The sequence below is a fragment of the Gobio gobio genome (genome assembly GCF_949357685.1).
Source record: "Gobio gobio genome assembly, chromosome: 21".
Classification (NCBI taxonomy): domain Eukaryota; kingdom Metazoa; phylum Chordata; class Actinopteri; order Cypriniformes; family Gobionidae; genus Gobio; species Gobio gobio.
Genome location: NC_137117.1, coordinates 44,740,689 through 44,760,792, shown reverse-complemented (window position 1 = coordinate 44,760,792; position 20,104 = coordinate 44,740,689). Strand labels below are relative to the sequence as shown.

Here is a 20,104-nt window from a genome sequence, read left to right as displayed (position 1 = left end):
GCTCAGGTTATCTACAATGGAGAATATTACACTGTGTGCTAGCCACTAATGTTTTGTATTTCCAAATTCAACTTGAATGTTCTGGCCCTTTTTTCATGTTTTTATTGAATGTCCAAGGCTGGTGCCACTTTTTGCTTTGCTGGAAAGGATTATTGAAGGGTTGGGCTTTGATTTTAACTAAATACTTTTTATTTATGGCTGTCGGTATTCGAAGTGAACAAGGAACAATGTACTGTTGACAATTTTATACTTGGGCAAGCAAAACTAGCTGTTTGGAAGACTTGCAGACTTGCTCTTGAGGGGGCGAATTGTTAATGTTATTGTTAATGCAAATTGTTAAAGTTCCTAGTCTGTTTACAGCTCTAGCCTAGTTGAATCAAGAATAAGGGCGGAATATATATATATATATATATATATATATATATATATATATATATATATATATATATATATATATATATATATATATATATATATATATATATATATATATATATATATATATATATATATATATATATTTCAAATCTACAGGATGTGGTTGAATGTATGTACAAATGGTGAGAAGTGGTTTGTTTGTGTTTTGTGAAGATCACTCTATAAATCTTAGTGAATATTTTAAATAACTCTGTAGCCTACTATAACTGTTATGTGAGAAATTTTTGATTGATTAAAGATTTTTTAACTCTCTCTCTCTCTCTCTCTCTCTCTCTCTCTCTCTCTCTCTCTCTCTCTCTCTCTCTCTCTCTCTCTCTCTCTCTCTCTCTCTCTCTCTCTCTCTCTCTCTCTCTCTCTCTCTCTCTCTCTCTGTGTGTGTGTGTGTGGGTTACACACTCGTCTTGTGGCGATGACGTCACTGTGTCGTTTCTTCAGGTTATGGCGGAGCTGAAACTCTTCAAACTTTTTCTGGTGAGTGTTTATCGCTTCTGAAATGCATTATGAGTCTTGTAATGATCGTGTCATCTCATATCAGCTTTTCGTCTAGTGATTATAAAAACATAAGTGGCTTGTGAAATGTTTGTATAGTTTGCTGTTTGATTTAATAGGTAAATGTAGAAATAGGGCCGCAGATGTAAAAATATCTGCTCAACAGTTCTTCAGCCCTTCACACCAGTGTAACCAATGCCTTGATAACAACAACATGTAACGATTGCCCTGCGAATAAAGATCATTGTATTAGTTTAACTTACTTTCCATGAAGTTTACACCCTTTTTCCGATTACATCTGAGCAACTGGACTTTTGTTTGTTATGAATCTCTTGATTCTCTTCTACACACACACACACACACACACACACACACACACACACACACACACACACACACACACACACACACACACACACACACACACACACACACACACACACACACACACACACACACACACACACACACACACACACACACATATGCGTTATTAAACACAGTCGTAAAACAGCGTTTGTTGGGGATACATCTTGATGAAATGTACAAACTCTGATGATAACATTATTCATTTATTGCAGTAAATAAATCTTCGGTTTGGCCGAAATTTACATGGTTGTGTTATTTTGACAGCTTTTTAGGTTTACTTTAGGTTTTCCTGGAAACAGAATCTGGACTGCCTGTATGATTGTTTGTTTTATTATTATAACGCATGATTTTCTCAATTCCAGTAAGTTTCTGTATTTGAGAAGAGTTGTCAGTGCTGTTGTGTGAAAACAATTGTTTAAAGCTCAACAACAAAGTTAAAGGTGCAGTGTGTAAATGTTTGTGGCATCTAGTGGTGAGGTTGCGAATTATGCCGCGTTCCAGGTCACCCGAAACACGTGTTTTTCCAACCTTCTACCCGTGAAAGTGGACTGGAACCGCAGTCAAACCCGTGACTTCCCACCCGTGAACTCTTACTAGATCAATGTACTCCCAGTTACGCGCTTTGACATCACACAGCCCGCGAAACAACAATGGCAGCCCCTACGGATGCGGTGTTTATGAAAGTTATGAAAAGCAATCACTAAGTTAAGTGGTCTTTATATACAAATGTTCGTCCAGTCATTGCATTCGGTCCGAATGCAGTGATACAATGTCCCACCTGCCCGTCTCTGTTTGTATTTCCATAGCGCAGACATCACACTTCATCACGCGGTTCATGCTAGCAGTGTTAGACAGACGTCAGTCACCGATAGGGTTGGGTACCGAAATCCAGTTCCAATATGGCACCGGTACTTATATAACCGGTATGTACCGGACCGAATCAGAACTCAGATTTCGGTTCCTCATTTCGGTGCCAAAATTCAAACGTGCTTTCGCGCTTTGGCTGAGCCAGAGACAGACGCTCAGCGCTGGTCACATCACAACTCATGACAAATATTCAGTGTTTTCAACCACATCATGACAACTATACAGTGTTTTCAACCACATCATGTTTATTTCAGGTTTCAGACATTTAAATGCTCATAAGTAGGCTACTAGCAAAAAACAAACACTGATGTCTATGGAAGCGGCAATAACAATCCTTTCAGACGGTTATAATTTGACTAACGTTACGTGTTTTATTCACATCAGATACATGCACATTATATAGTAACTATATCGTTTACTCTATTCTTCTTCTAGTTCACTGGTCACTTACTTTCATGTATTTCGTGAGACGAGAATGAACTCAAGTGTTGTAAATCCGACAGATCCGATTCTGAGGCGCAAACTAACATGGCGCCGCCCATTGCGCTTTATAGATCAACTAACACACATTCACTCACACATTTGAACATAAGATAGTTCGTGACACAGTTAAGAAGTTTGTGAATATTTTGAATAAAAAGAAAAAACGAAATAAACCCGATACAGCTGAGCTGTCAGCGCTATTGCGGCTGCTGTGTGTCATGTGAGAAACATGACGCGTCGCCCTGGAAACATTAAGGCGATGCGTTCTAAAATATTTAGCCAGAGAATATGATCATATTTCAAAATAAAGCTGAAGCTGAAGCTGGTTAGTAGCAGAGCAAGAATACAGACGACTGCTGTTATTACTGTAACTGTTATTTAGAGTTATATTAGGCTTGTTGTAGTTGGGTTAGGTGGCTTAGGTTTTACTGTGAATTTGTAAATAAGTAAATTGTGTTTTGTATTTATTTATATTCATACATTTACGTATACATTAAACTTTTAATAAATGGTTCAATTTAAATAAAAAATAAATAAATAAAAAGCCATTTAATGTCATCCACCTCGTTTTGTGGCCTTTAAAAAAAAAAAAAAGTATCGGTTTAGGCACCGGAACCGTTTTAAAAGTATCGGTTTGGCACCGGAATCGAAAAAACCCAAACGATACCCAACCCTAGACACTGAGCACCGCAACCGAAACAGTTCCTCCTGAACCAAACAACCAGCTTTATGCTGCGTTCACCCCATAATTACCGTAATTTGTTAGAGATGGAAACCTGTGACATAAAACTCGGAGCGGAACATGACTCGAATTTATGCGTTTCTATTTCAACACTATCAATGTCGAAATGAATCTGCAGCAGTCAGGTGGTACAATTAGAGCTCTGTAAGTTGTTTACGTTCATTATTATTGTAATGTTATGTGCTTCGAGACCTGTGTCTGCGCAGTAGTGACCTCGGGACCGGACACATGTCGACTTGCGTACTTGTTAGGGCTGCGCAATATATCGAAATTATCGAAATATCGCAAATGTTCATATCGCAATATGCATATCGCAAGGGCACGCAATATCTGAATGATTTTAATAGGCTACTTCAACATTGTGAAATGTGTACGTTTTAGGTCAACGCATACAGCAGAGAATAGACTGGGCACACGACTGTTACTTATGTGACTTGCTTGACGTTAAAAAGAGTCATTAAACGCAATAACTTGCGAAAAATAACTCCTGCAGTCTCGCGCTGTCTGACACACACACACACACCGAAACGTGCGCACAAGCTGTTCTTTTTTTCGTGTCTTGTTACACACTCGAACTGTCAAATAAACACACAGTCAAAATGGCTGTCTTGATGAGTATTCATGTAAACACAGTCGGTTATGCTTTAAGTGAAAGATATCAGTTGGGGAAAGAAATATATTTTACACACTTAAAGCAATATTGTATCGCATATCGAATATCGCATTATTTAACAAGGATATCGCATTTTTCTTCAGAATCGCACAGCCCTAGTACTTGTGTACGGTCATCTGCCGGAAGCTAGTTATTTTAGGCTATAAAGGTTTAAAGGTGCAGTGTATAGTATTTATGAGGATCTATTGACAGAAATGCAATATAATACACATAACTATTAGAATGAGCCATTTCTACACCGCGGGTCCCCTTACAGTGAAATCGCCATTTTGCGCCGCCATGTTTCTACAGTGGCCCTAAAGGGACAAACTGCTCTACAGAGCACTAGCTACTCTCTGCTCTCTCAGACGACCAAATCTTTGTCCTGTGTTGGCCACCGTAGCTTCTCTATGTGCTTCAAAAGGGAGGGGGGTGCAATTCACAACCTCACCACTAAAAATCACACACTGGACCTTTAAATGTGGATACTTTCTTACAAAAACGCATGGCTTCGCTTCAGAAGGCCTTTATTAACCCCTGGAGCCATGTGGATATATTTTACCATTCACTGCCATTATAAATCTTGGAAGAGCCAGGGTATTTTTTAATATAACTGGCTGAAAGAAGAAAGTCATATACAGCTAGGATGGCTTGAGGGTGAGTAAATCATGGGATAAATTTCATTTTTGGGTGAACTATCCCTTTAAAACATAACTGAATATGTTTGCTAGGATACATGGCAAGATGGTTTTTTTCCCCACCTAATTCTGTGTAAAATTGTCCATTCAAATGCAAGAACACGTGAAAGAGTTTAAATCACTATTTGCATGTTGTCAGATGTGACTTTTTAGGCGCGAGTTCTCTTTCACATCTTCTTGGGCTTGAATGAATTGGTTTAAAAACGTGCAAATGATAAATGATTGAGTGACAGTTCTGTCAACTCTTGGCTATCATGCAGTCCTTATCGTTGATTCCTGCGTTTAGATCTAGCGCATCAGTTCTCTTTACATGGCATGTGTGAAAGCCTCTCTCTTTCTCTCATGTTGAGTGTGTGAGAGAAAGCAAGAGAAGCAGGCAATGAAATGATATCTGCACTAAACTTATTTTTTGCTTCTAACTCAATCACAGGTGACTGAAATTGTACAACTCACTAGCCATTGGCTAATTAAAGACAATTTTTGGACATTAAATTTGCTTGCATATGCAAGTGATTTACTCGCATTGTAGAGGGATGCCTTAACCATACTTAACCTAGCAAGTTGACCTCTGCTATTATTCATGGCCCAGTTCTTTAAAGTAGGGATCGACCGATATGGATTTTTTAGTGCCGATGCCGATACCGATTTTTTTTCATCAGCCTCAGCCGATGAGCGATACGGGCTGCCGATTTTCTTGAGCCGATATTTGGAGCCGATACTGCTTTTGCTCCCTCAATTTCCAACATAAAAATGACACAATGATCAGGATGATAACAATTTACAATTTACAATTTAAAAAAGGAACATTTATTGAACTAAAAAAAATATATATTTAACAAATAGTAAAAACAGGTGAGGTAGAACAAGAAAAAAAAGAGTTCAGTGGTGAAAATAAATTCTGAAAATAAATATTTAAGCATAAATAAAATAATTACACTATTGCACACAGTATCAACAAGCAAGCAGCATAATAAAGTGCACACTGACTGTACTATATTTAAAACTATTTACAACCTAGTCATTTAATGGTTACACTCTAAAAAATGCTGGGTTAAAAATAACCCAAGTTGGGTTGAATATGGACTAACCCAGCAATTGGGTTGTTTTGACCCACCGGTTGGGTTAAATGTTTGCTTAAAACAACCCAATTGCTGGGTTAAAACAACCCAATTAGTCCATTTTCAACCCAGCTTGGGTTATTTTTAACCCAGCATTGTTTAGAGTGCAGGTGCACTGAACTTAATCTCTTGTAGAGCAACACCAGCGGTAATTCAGGAGAAAATCTCCCAATGCTCCACGTGAAACTTCAGTCTTTCCGCCTTTTACCATCGTGTCAATTCTCAATTGATTTAGATTAATATGCGCGAGGGAGAGCGAGAGAGTTTGAAGACGGTGAGAGCTGCCCTGTGGACGCCTGTCTGGAAATAATGCAGGGGAAAAATATCGGCGAACGCAGCAGCCTTATATCGGCCGATACACGTAAAAATATCGGCGAACGCAGCAGCCTTATATCGGCCGATACACGTAAAAATATCGGCGAACGCAGCAGCCTTATATCGGCCGATACACTTAAAAATCTCAAATATCGGCCGATATATCGGTCTAACACTACTTTAAAGCTGCATAATGAATTTAAAGTGAAAGATTTCTTGTTTTTTTATTTTTAGTGTGAGTTATAGCAGTGTTTTACTCACAGTTGCCTTCAAAGTTCAGTAAAAGTGAATAGTTTATTAGTATTTGGTACCTCACACTGTGCTGAAGAGTGATTCAACGCATACAGTTTGCTAATAACATCCTTTAATTGAGCAGTTCTCAACATCAGGCGTGTTTGTTTTTGGCTGCTGTTTCTCCAGACGTAAGTGCTAGAGGGGATTGCGATGGAGCAGCTTCAAGGAGCGTGGAGAAGCGTCACCAATGGTCTGGGAACGAAGGATTCTGTGTTTGAGAGCTCGTGTGTGTCTCCTCAGCGCCGCTCCTCGGACGACTCCAAAACCAGCCGGACCATCCGAGTCTTCCTACCCAACCAGCAGCGGACAGTGGTGAGAGAGCCTTTCAGCATTTCAGTCATATTCCACAAACATTACAAAAAACACTGAATTTATTTGAGCTTCAGCCAGGGACAGCACTGGACAGTAATATGGTCAAAACTGTTGTGTGATTATTGAATCACAGTATTCTAGAAATTGCAAGACATTGAAACAATTTCCTCAACTGTAATCTGCCTCTAAACTTAAAGGGTTAGTTCACCCAAAAATGAAAATTCTGTCATTAATTCCTCACCCTCATGTGGTTGGACACCCGTCAGACCTCCGTTCATCTTCAGACACAAATGAAGATATTTTAGTGTAAATCTGATGCTCTGAAAGGCCTCCATTGGCTCAATGCACGGTTCACTCTCAAGACCCTTAAAAGACACTAAAGACGTCGTTACAAAGTCCATCTCACTACAGTGGCTCTACAATAACTTTATGAAGACGAGAATAGTTTTTGTGCGCAAAAAAACCCTAAATAAGGACTTATATAGTGATGACGATTTCAAAACACAGCCTCATGAAGCTTCGAAGCGTTATGAATCATTGAGTCGATTCAGCGCTTTGGACCGTTATGAATCAGTGAGTCGATTCAGCGGTTTGGACCGTTATGAATCAGTGAGTCGATTCAGCAGTTTGAATCGCCAAATTTCAGCAGTTTGACACGCGATCCGAATCATGAATCGACTCACTGATTCATAACGCTTCGAAGCTTCATGAGGCCGTGTTTTGAAATCGTCATCACTATATAAGTCGTTATTTAGGGTTTTTTTGCGCACAAAAACTATTTTCGTCACTCCATAAAATTATTGTAGAGCCACTGCAGTGAGATGGACTTTGTAACGACGTCTTTAGTGTCTTTTAAGGGTCTTGAGAGTGTAAAATTGAGCCAATGGAGGCCTTTCAGAGCCATCAGATTTACACTAAAATATCTTCATTTGTGTCAGAAGATGAACGGAGGTCTGACGGGTGTCCAACCACATGAGGGTGAGGAATTAATGACAGAATTTTCATTTTTGGGTGAACTAACCCTTTAAATGTTATTGTTGGCACGAATTTTGCAAACTATCAAATCCAGTGGCCAGTTCCTCCTTGGCAGAGCTCATTATAGCTGGCAGTTGAGTCTGCTTTGCAAAAAATGCTAATGTTATTGGTTAAAGGAATGGAAAGTGCAGCTATGTTCATGGATGGTCTTGTGTGCTTTGGTCCACGCTTCTTTTGAAGGTGAATGTGCGGCCAGGCGTGACGCTCCACAGCTGCCTGATCAAAGCGCTGAAGGTGCGAGGGCTCCAGCCGGAGTGCTGCGCTGTCTTCAGTCTCCATCCCGGACAGAGGAGGTCAGTCCGTGCAAACAGAGCTCCAATAGTGCTCAGATCCAGGCTGTGTAGTTGTTAGCGCTAGGGTAAGATAGGGTATGATATTCCTTGGAAATAGTACATTTTAGTATACAGGAGGGATTAGGGATGCAACAATACAGTTAGTCCACGGATCAATACATACCTCGGTTTTTATCCACGGTTTTCGGTTCGGTTCGGTTCTGATGGCTTGTCACATCAGTTTTTTGCTATTCTATTCTTAAGCCACAGGAACAGCAAGAGGTTAAGGAGAAAAAAGACTTTTTTAATTGCAATACTCTTTCTTTATTTTACTTAAAAGAATTGAAAAGCCTTACTTAAACTTAAAACTTTACTTAAAAAAACCCTTGTACACATTCCTAGTGTATTGTATAATATAAATATATATATATAAAGATTTACACTGGCAGCTCAGAGCTGTACAGCAGCATTTAAGTAGGAAATTGAATGAATAAATGTACAAATTAAAAACACTACATAGACTTCACTATAAAATATACATTGATTCTTATTAAAGCTACTGTATTAATGTTTTTCAGTCAAGAGCAGTGAGTGATTTTCTCTTTGTCTTTTGTTGTTGTATTAACATTAAATGGATAGTTCACTCAAAAATGAGAAATGAACACAGGTTTGGAACAATATTAGAGTGAGTAAATAATGACGTCATTTTAGAGGTGAACTGTCGCTTTAAAGGGTTAGTTCACCCAAAAATGTAAATTCTGTCATTAATTCCTCACCCTCATGTGGTTGGACACCCGTCAGACCTCCGTTCATCTTCAGACACAAATGAAGATATTTTAGTGTAAATCTGATGCTCTGAAAGGCCTCCATTGGCTCAATGCACGGTTCACTCTCAAGACCCTTAAAAGACACTAAAGACGTCGTTACAAAGTCCATCTCACTACAGTGGCTCTACAATAACTTTATGAATCGGCGATAATAGATTTTGTGCGCAAAAAAACCCTAAATAACGACTTACATAGTGATGACGATTTCAAAACACGGCCTCATGAAGCTTCGAAGCGTTATGAATCAGTGAGTCGATTCAGCAGTTTGAATCGCCAAATTTCAGCAGTTTTACACGCGATCCGAATCATGAATCGACTCACTGATTCATAACGCTTCCAAGCTTCATGAGGCTGTGTTTTGAAATCGTCATCACTATATAAGTCGTTATTTAGGGTTTTTTTGCGCTCAAAAACTATTGTCTCCGATTCATAAAGTTATTGTAGAGCCACTGTAGTGAGATGGACTTTGTAACGACGTCTTTAGTGTCTTTTAAGGGTCTTGAGAGTGAACCGTGCATTGAGCCAATGGAGGCCTTTCAGAGCATCAGATTTACACTAAAATATATTCATTTGTGTCTGAAGATGAACGGAGGTCTGACGGGTGTCCAACCACATGAGGGTGAGGAATTAATGACAGAATTTTCATTTTTGGGTGAACTAACCCTTTAAGGGCCGCGTGTTCAGGCTGCGCTGCTTTCAATGTAAGTCCTGCGTGCATCTAATATACAGACACGCGCCGATTTTACTTTCACTTTAGACATAACCGACTGTGTTTATGTAAACCTTGACAGTATTAGCGCGGTAAGACGACTGAGTCCAGTAATCACGTGTTTGACAGGCGTTTAGTGCGCGCGCTCATGTTTAAACCGCGCACACGCCGACAAGGCTTTAAAACACATGCAAATAATGAACTTTGTTGATTGTGAATAACTCTAGTGTCCCGTGAGTATAACTCTACCACTAACGTGTGATGTGAATGTATGTTGTGTTGTTCAGTATTGGGATGGAGGCAAATTATAGAATTTGTAGAAAAATACTTAATTAAATGCAAAACCGAAAAACCGCAATTCACAGGCGCGTATTGAACCGTGAAGGCCGTACCGAACGGTTCAATATTATATTGAGAATTGTGGCATCACTAGTAGGGATGTATTTCGGTCATAATTTCTTGAAGTTAAACTGAACTTTTATGTTGACGGTTTGTCTAATCTTTCAGTTTAAGTGTGTGTTTGGCAGTAGTTTTTCTCAAATGAAATGGTGAAAAGCTCAGAGCAGCTCTGGAGATGAAGTTCATGTCCTCATATATTGAGACGCAGATGCTGAAAACACCATGAGCGTCACGTGTGTGAGTTTGTTTATCAGACGACACCGTGCCGTTCATTCACAAATAGTCAATTTGTATGTTCTTAAACTTGTATGTTAGTAAATTGCAGTCGTGTCATGTTCACTATGGTTTCACATGGACAGGAGACCTGCAGGTGATTGTCTTAAAAATTCCATTGCAAACAAGCAGGGTTCCCGCGGGGTCTTAAAAAGTCTAACATTTAAAAATCTAAATTTTAGGCCTTAAAAAGTCTTACATTCGCTGAAGTATTGAGTTCTAGGTCTTAAATAATTTTAAACAGGTCTTAATTTTCCTACATCCATGTAACGCTACCTCTAATGCTCATCCGCAGCGCTTAAGTGTGTGTGTGTTTATTCCGGCCGATGTGTTGTAGTTCTTTGTTTCGCTAGTCCAACTATAGTTTGCTGTGTTACAACTACAAATGAGACCAACATGCATCTTATATTGCAGCCAATCAGCTTTCATGTTATTGGTGCGAGTCTCTTTCGGATTGTACCACAGATACATAAAACAGATTTTATTCTTCAGCTTCAGTTCTCCAGTTCTTATAGTTCCGCAATCGGGAAAGCAAAGACGAATCTTTCTCACCTGCTATCTCGCATAATGATCAAATGTTTTCTATTTCTAGGCCCCTGAACGATTAAATACACACATTACACACAAATACGATTAAATGCACACAAATACACACCCTTTACTTGATTACTTTGAGAACTTTTTACTTATATTAAGCAATTGCTTATTGATGTGGTTTACTTGTAAGATTTTGGTCATATTTCCCACTTTAAGCGATCATGTTATTAAAGCTAGGTGGCACACCACTGGACCTTTTATTGAAAACATACACATTTCTGGAAATTACCACCACAAAATCAGTAAAACAATTTTTTTATAATAATAATAATAAAAAGAATATATATATTTATGTATATTATATTTTGTGAAAAATGTTTTTTCAATCCTGGTGGGATTGAGCAATGAGGAAGTGCAAGTTTACTAATACTAATACATTCATTATTTTGCTTTGCAAGTAATTTTGTGATTCTGCAATTTCCTTTGTAATTTTTTTATTGCGTGATATAGGTCTTAAATTTAATTCATAATGGTCTTAAAAAGTCTTAAATTTGACTTGGTGAAACCTGCAGAAACCCTGACAAGTGAAATGCAAAATTTAAGTGAAATTTAATTCATCTTAATGTTTATGTATTAATCATAATGTAAATGTAATTAATTCTTATGCACCCCATGCACTTATTTCTATATAAATGAATACATAATATATTCAATTCTAAAACAAAACATCCATTATACACATAAAATCATAAATATCTATGTATTTTGACTTTTGCACTGATTTAGCGTAATGGATTTATACAGTTCTGTTAAACTGCATTTCAAGCATTTAGTCTGTCCTTTCCTCCACTTTTCTCCACTATGGTTTGCAGTTCTGTGTGAAGATAATCCAGGGTGTATCTGCACTTTTTCACAAAATTGGGAAGCTGGGAAGTTTAATGTTTATTAAAGAGTTATTCAAAAAAAGAAAAAAATCCAAGGAACTGAGACTCAGGCTGAGGGCACAGCGTCAGTGCAGGTGGTCTTCAGGATCCATTGAATCCACTTTGTGTTTCTTGTGTTGAAAGCGAGATGTTGGAGACAAAAACAGACAGATTATATCATATTATTTAATTATATTATTATTTTACCACTTCCACCCACCACTATCACACTCTCCAATTTTATTTTTAACCCCCGTTTAGAAAGAACACGTATTCTATTCAGTGTTTTATATACAATTTGCAATCTGGCAACCATGTCCATCTCTCGCGCATGATCTGAAAACACCAATAAGTAAGCTGCATTTCAACCATCTCCATTTGTACATTTGATAATACACAATCGTATTCTTTAAAAGACTTACCTTTTAAAATTGCAAATATTGAGAGGCTCCACGAGCCGCCATTGCTGTAAAAAAAAAGGTCCATTGGAATGAACGGGGTTGGCGCAGCTCTCTCTCTACATGGGTTACACCTGCCTCTTTGACATGACAGAAAATCGCAGCAAAATCTGGACATGTACCAGCAACTAGACATTATTCAAAGGCATTCTATTCAGTAGGATATTGATATAGAATCTGTTGTTGTCAAGTACGTTTCATTCATAATGTTTCCCTTTTACATTGGTATTGTCCTTCATAACCGCTAGTATAACAAGCCTATAACCAAAGTTAACGTGTAATGTTTATTTTTGCAGCAAGAAGTCTCGTATGGACTGGAGCACAGACTCTACCTCGCTCATCGGGGAGGAACTTCTAGTGGAGGTTTTAGACCATGTTCCCTTAACCACGCACAATTTTGTGAGTGCTACACGTTTTTTTGGTGCACACCTGAACAATTCTATTCATGGTTCAAATAAAAATATGATTTACTTCATTTTTAGGTTAGAAAAACATTTCTGAAATTGGCTTTCTGCGATATATGCCAGAAGTTCCTGTTAAATGGTTTCCGGTGCCAAACATGTGGCTACAAGTTCCACGAACACTGCAGCACAAAAGTGCCCACAATGTGTGTAGACTGGACTAACATCAGACAACTTCTGTAAGTCGCTCTTTTTTTTTTCTTTAGTGTCTCTTCATTTGTGTTATCACTGTTTTGAAAAATCTCCAACAACTTAAAATGAGGGTTTACAATCAATTTGTAATGTGTGTGTTCTATTTAGTTCCTGTTAAGCCTGCCTGTAGTTTGTTTCCTTGGTAACTCATTAGTTTATCATTCTGTTCAGCTGTTCATGTTTAGTTCCCTCATTTTCCCTGTTGCTGCGTCCCAATTCGCATACTATCCGTACTAAATAGTATTCGAAAAAAGAATTAGTATGTCCCAAATTGTAGTATGTTGAAAAGAGTATTCCAAAGATTCCCGGATGGTCTACTATTTCCGGTCAGAATCCGAAGTGCAGATCGATGCGCACTCTAACGGCTGATATTGCCCACAACCCATTGCGAGATGGACGAGGATTCTATTAGAACTACAAACGCAGATAAAAAGTGTTAAAAAACTACAAACATGACGGTTACGCGAGTCTGACGGAGAGGGTAAGATAAAGGGGTTTGAGTGAGCAATTATCAGTATTTAACCTGACAAAAAGATATTTATTCAATGTTAGCAACATTATATTTCACCTGCAGCAGCATTGAGAACTTTTGTAATGATACGTTTGGCTGACAAAGAATGATAACTTTGCAAACACATGAGAGGAGTCTCTGCATTAAAGACCCACGAAAGGCAGATCAACGAGCCACTACATTTCTCTCCGATACGGTAGGAAATTAAATTTAATGTGGAGGATTTGAACTGTGACGATGATTGACAGGGCAGTTTAAACGGTGACGGGACACATAACTAAGCAACAGAGTCCGTTAAAGATGACGATGTAGTATGTCCCAAAGCTTGCTTACTCTTCTGCTACACACTCAAAAGTATATACTTTTTCTTCACAAAAAGAGTACATACTTTTAGGACGTAGTATAAGTAGGCGAATTGGGACGCAGCATGTGTATATATTCTGTTTTGTTCAGTTCCTTGTCCAATCTCGTTTGTTGAAGCTAAGTTCCTTGCAACAACCTAGCGTGACAGAAGATCAGACCTTCAAATTGAGTGTAGTTAAAAGATGGACTTACAGCTCGTTGCTGGAGTATTTGTGTTGGACACTCCGGCACATTCGGTACGCAGCCAAGCCCAGCCAGCAACCACCAAGCTGCACAGAGCAAGAATTTGGATGAGGAAATGTCCTTGTTTCTCCCGTCCCCACTGGTCCCACCCAGCATGAACTCTTCTATGCCCTACTGGTCCCCCCAGCATGAACTCTTCTATGCCCCCATCCAGCTCCTGTTTTCCCAGAATTCCCTCCCAGCCTCCTCATCCAAAATCAGCCAGTTCCTCAGCCCCGCCTCCACTGGTTCCCTTCAGCCCCTTGACTTCTCTCTTTGTGGCTCTGCCTCAGGGCTTGAGGTTTCCAGCTCCGCCCGGTCAAGGGGATTCCTCCGGCTCCACCTGGGACCACCGGCCTTACAGCTTCACCAGGCTCCCTTGATCCTCCGGCTCCACCTGGGACCACCGGCCTTACAGCTTCACCAGGCTCCCTTGATCCTTCGGCTCCACCTGGGACCACCGGCCTTACAGCTTCACCAGGCTCCCTTGATCCTTCGGCTCCACCTGGGACCACCGGCCTTACAGCTTCACCAGGCTCCCTTGATCCTCCGGCTCCACCTGGGACCACCGGCCTTACAGCTTCACCAGGCTCCCTTGATCCTCCGGCTCCACCTGGGACCACCGGCCTTACAGCTTCACCAGGCTCCCTTGATCCTCCGGCTCCACCTGGGACCACCGGCCTTACAGCTTCACCAGGCTCCCTTGATCCTTCGGCTCCACCTGGGACCACCGGCCTTACAGCTTCACCAGGCTCCCTTGATCCTCCGGCTCCACCTGAGACCACCGGCCTTACAGCTTCACCAGGCTCCCTTGATCCTCCGGCTCCACCTGAGACCTCTACAGGCTCCGTCTCCATCCGTCATCCTCATGGCTTCATTGAGGAATTCTCCACCATGGCTCGATTCCGCCGTGGTGCATCTCCTGGCTGAACTCCGGGTTTCCGCCAAACTCCTCCTGCTCCTGTCTCCTCCCACCCTAAACCCACATGGATTGTTCTACCTGCGCCTGACTGTTTTTGTCCCTCTCCCGCCCTCTGTCCTCAGTTGGACTGTTACAGCTGATTATGTTAAGCCTCCTTGGTAACTTGTTCGTTTTTCAATCTGTTCACCTGTTCCTGTGTTCTGTCGATTTGTCCTACCTTGTCAGATTTTGCTACCTCCCATTAAAACAGTAGGTAGCACAATTCGACAGCAAAAAATGCTGCCTATCAGATTGTGCTACCAGCATCATATTCATCTGATTGGAGGCTTTATTAATATCCATACCTACCCCTACCCTGAACCTACCCTTAAAACTATGTAAATATTTTAAATAAATAAATATTAAATATGGATGTAAAATGCTACCTATCAGATTGTGCTACAAGAATCATATTAATGTGATTTGCTTTATTAATATCCATTAATATCCACACCTACCCCTATCCCTACCCTAAACATACCCTTAAAATGTAAATATAAAAAATAAAAAATAAAAAATATTGATGTGGGCATGCGCAGTAAGCCTTGGTAGGACAATCTGACCGGTAGAATGAAATGTCAGGACACCGGTTTAGTTCCCTCATCCCTGTGTTATATATACTTCCTTATGTTCAGTTCCTTGTCCAATCTCATTTACGTATATGTTGAACGGTGAATATTCACACCAGTATTTGCTGAGAAAGTTCAAAGACATAACATCATTGTAATGGAGGAGTAAAGCATTGAATAGGCATTACAAAAAGTGCCATTATTGTTTGTTTCCATATCATCGATATAGAAGCCTGTCACTGGCCTAAAGTCCACATCAATCTGTTTTTAATTTAGATTTTTAAATTTATCAGAGGTAATCTTAGAGTCTTGCTGGTTGTTTATACAGAACTTCCCCATTCAGTCTGAGTGATATTTCAATTGTTTTTATTGTACATATGAGTCAGATTATTTCAGAATGAATGACACTTGACTGCTATGCATTTGACAGATTGTTTCCAACTCCGGGTGAAAGTGGGACTCCATCCCTACCTGCACTTACATCTCGGAGAATGAGGGAATCCCTGACAAAAATCCCCAACAGGTAACTCATCATTTCAGATTACCTGATGAAAAGCAGATTCAAAACCATTGTTTGCACATGGTTTGATGGCTTGAGTAAAGCTTAGGTTACATATAGTCAAGTCACCTTTATTTCTATTGAATTTTCTATACAATACAGATAGTTTCAAAGCAGCTTTACAGTGATAACAGGAAAATGATTCAATGATGAAAACAGCATTCAGTTCTGCTGTATCATTCAGAATCTTTTATCCAGTTCCCTTTGCTTAGAAAAAGTGTATAATAAACGCGACCCTTTCTAATCCTTCAATAATACTTTGTGTTGAGAGGTGTGTTATTACTTCCCTTGGCAATCAGATTAAAACAATTTGCCAGGTGGATAGTAAAAAACTAAAAAAGTACAATATACAGTACTTTAAGCAAACACTCAAAACATGTGGAATGGTGAGTTTTTCTTGGGTAGACACCACTAAAGTTGTCTCCAGGAAAAGCTAGAAATCTAGTTTTGGTCTTGAGCGAGCTCTTTACATAACATTTGTGTATTATTGGGGCTATGACACACTGTATGTTGTTGGTAAGGCCGTCTAGTAGGATTTTCCATTACGCAATTTGAAGTGAAGTAATGAATTGAAATTAAACTTGCTTTTTGTCTTCAGTCAACCCCCCACCCCCTAGTTTCTGTGACATTCTTGTTTCTAGATACTGCAAGGGTCCTTTTTAGCATAACGCTGTCTGCTTATATGCAGTAGTCTGAGGCGTGTATTCGTGTTTCCATTAGCTCGGTGCACAGACATTCAAACCCTCATGTCTTCAGTTACTCCAGCCCTTACGCCCCCTCTGGAGCGGCTCTGACGCAGAGACTGCGCTCCACCTCCACACCCAACGTCAACATGCTCAGCACCACCCTGCCCGTCGACAGCAGCCAGATTGAGGTAAAGACAAACCAGAGCAAAGAGCCTCTCTACCACAAAAACAGCCACTCCTCTGTCTCACTTTTCTCTCTTCATCTCTACTTCCATCTTTTTGTGATCGCCACTTTTGTTAAAGGGTTAGTTCACCCAAAAATGAAAATTCTGTCATTAATTACTCTCCCTCATGTCGTTCGACACCCGTAAGACCTCACAACAGGAACACAAATGAAGATATTTTAGTGTAAAGCTGATGCTGAGAAAGGCTTCAGATAGGCCTCCATTGGCATTCAGTACATTTACACTCACAAGACCCATAAAAGGCACTTAAAACGTCGTTACAAAGTCCATCTCACCACAGTGACTCTACAATAATTTTACGATGCGACGACAATAGTTTTTGTGTGCAAAAAAAAATCAAAATAACACCTTTATCCAGCTTGTTCTTGTCTTCCGTGTGTGTCTCCACGACGCATGCGCGAGAATATGACGCAGATCCCGGGTTCGGGAATCCATGAAATGCACACTTTAGCCCGATTTTGAGAACTACTCCGAGACCTAAAGCACGATCAATGTAGAATTCAACAGCTGAGATACGCGCGTCTTCCTCTGCTTGTAAACAAATCTCTTCTGGGTCATGTGTCCGAACGCCGGATCTGCTCATATTCTCACGCATGCGTCGTGGAGACACACACGGAAGACAAGAACAAGCTGGATAAAGGTGTTATTTAGATTTTTTTTGTGCACAAAAACTATTTAAACTACCTTTTATGGGTCTTGTGAGTGTAAATGTACTGAATGCCAATGGAGGCCTATCTGAAGCCTTTCTCAGCATCAGCTTTACACTAAAATATCTTCATTTGTGTCTGAAGATGAACGGAGGTCTGACGGGTGTCCAACCACATGAGGGTGAGGAATTAATGACAGAATTTTCATTTTTGGGTGAACTAACCCTTTAAGCTCTCAAACTTCTAAAAATATTAATCAGATATGCTGTTCTTCTCCTCTCTCTTTCATTCCACAATTTCTTCCCTTCTCTCTTCACTGTCATGGGGTTGTGCCATGCTGGGGAGTAGCTAGACACGTCTCCAAGCTCCTGGTGCCATCAGCAGTCTTGTCTGAAGAGAAGAGTAGGTATTGTTCTTCTCCTCAGTACGGCTGTGTTTAAAACAGAATGCAGCTGCTTTGCTGCCTCGATGCCCAGTCGTAAGGTAGTGGCTTAAAGGGTTAGTTCACCCAAAAATGAAAATTCTGTCACTAATTCCTCACCCTCATGTCGTTGGACACCCGTCAGACCTCCGTTCATCTTCAGACACAAATGAAGATATTTTAGTGTAAATCTGATGCTCTGAAAGGCCTCCATTGGCTCAATGCACGGTTCACTCTCAAGACCCTTAAAAGACACTAAAGACGTCGATACAAAGTCCATCTCACTACAGCGGCTCTACAATAACTTTATGAATCGGAGACAATAGTTTTTGTGCGCAAAAAAACCCTAAATAACGACTTACATAGTGATGACGATTTCAAAACACGGCCTCATGAAGCTTCGAAGCGTTATGAATCAGTGAGTCGATTCAGCAGTTTGAATCGCCAAATTTCAGCAGTTTGACACGCGATCCGAATCATGATTCGACTCACTGATTCATAACGCTTCGAAGCTTCATGAGGCCGTGTTTTGAAATCGTCATCACTATATAAGTCGTTATTTAGGGTTTTTTTGCGCACAAAAACTATTCTCGCCGATTCATAAAGTTATTTTAGAACCACTGCAGTGAGATGGACTTTGTAACGACGTCTTTAGTGTCTTTTAAGGGTCTTGAGAGTGTAAAGTGCATTGAGCCAATGGAGGCCTTTCAGAGCATCAGATTTACACTAAAATATCTTCATTTGTGTCTGAAGATGAACGGAGGTCTGACGGGTGTCCAACCACATGAGGGTGAGGAATTAATGACAGAATTTTCATTTTTGGGTGAACTAACCCTTTAACACAGATCAGCTTTCTAACACTGCCTGAGATTAAGGGCGTTTTCACACCTGGCTCGTTCGGAGCGTTTGTTTCAGAAACTGGCTCGGTTTGGTTTGTTTAGGCATATGAAGATCCAGTACCAAAACAATCGCTCTGAGATCACCTGAACAAGGTGGTCTTGGCCTGATTGAAAACAAACTCTGTTCGGTTGAGGTGAGAAAGCAATCCAACTCAACGGACCAACAAACCAAGCACTATCATAATTCATAACAGGAAGTGTCTGAATCTGTGAGTGAGCACATTAGTTATCGCAGTTTTAAACCAAAATGTTGTGTAATTGCTAGTGCTGGGAATCGACTAAAAAAAAACTAATTAATTACGTTTTTCTGTAATTAATCATGATTAATCGCAAGTTTTTAATATTTTGATATTGTATTAATTTCAGTTACTCTCCAAATTAACGTAGAAACAATTTAAAGACAGCATATTTGTTGTAATGGCATCTTTTTATGAATGAAGGCCAGTATCACTGATACTAATGTCTCTAAGAAACATTAATGATGTTATATTACAGTATAACTGAAAGCTGCCAATTTCAACATTTATTAGGTTTTTAAAAAATTAAGTGAATTTAAGTGAACTTCAAACAATTTTTACATAAACCCATTATAATAAATGTTATATTTACCCATGGCCTTCCCTGTTAGACATATACAGAAATGTAATAGTTATCAAACACCTTTCTTAACTGCATAAATAATAAATGAAATACAATTTTCTCTGTTCCCGTTGTTCTTTGATGAACATTAATGACAGACATCATAAGTGCTCTCCGCTGGAGCCAGTGTTAATTGCGATAAATATTTTTAACGCGTTAAACTAAAAAAAATGAATCGCCCGCGTTAACGCGTTAATTTGCCCAGCACTAGTAATTGCTCTTTGTGCATTGCATGAAAGCTGTTCTCGACAAAGCCTTATTCCCGCTTTAACTAAGAATGATGGCTACATTCGTATACAGGTAAAGCCACAATAAGAGCCCTGTCCCAAATGACACACTTCATTTGCACGTTTGGTCTTGTGGACTTGCAACGGCTGCTGCGTGTGTGTGTCTCAAGTCCATGAGACCTTAGGGTGTCCCATTTGTTATTTTAGGTCTCAAGTGTGCTCAAGACCCTTTGCGGTTGAGTCCGCACTGATGTGAGCTCAGCTGCAGACTTCTTCCCAAAAGTGCGGACTC

At 39.8% G+C, this 20,104-nt stretch overlaps 1 protein-coding gene across 4 annotated transcripts in view; it reads left to right on the top strand.

Moving 5' to 3' along the window:
* The first annotated feature begins 803 nt into the window (after window positions 1-803).
* raf1a (Raf-1 proto-oncogene, serine/threonine kinase a) overlaps window positions 804-20,104 on the top strand; it is a 56,034-nt gene continuing 36,733 nt past the window's right edge. The window contains exons 1-8 of one of the 4 annotated variants that reach the window (XM_079803128.1): window positions 804-909; window positions 6,592-6,777; window positions 7,993-8,105; window positions 12,507-12,609; window positions 12,693-12,850; window positions 15,920-16,012; window positions 16,805-16,922; window positions 17,975-18,028. In XM_079803128.1, the coding sequence (XP_079659254.1) occupies window positions 6,616-6,777; window positions 7,993-8,105; window positions 12,507-12,609; window positions 12,693-12,850; window positions 15,920-16,012; window positions 16,805-16,922; window positions 17,975-18,028 (801 nt within the window). In that variant the 5' untranslated portion in view covers window positions 804-909; window positions 6,592-6,615. Of the gene's footprint in view, window positions 910-6,591; window positions 6,778-7,992; window positions 8,106-12,506; window positions 12,610-12,692; window positions 12,851-15,919; window positions 16,013-16,768; window positions 16,923-17,974; window positions 18,029-20,104 lie in introns of all 4 variants that reach the window. The other 3 variants (XM_079803127.1, XM_079803129.1, XM_079803130.1) reach the window with 3 other exon arrangements.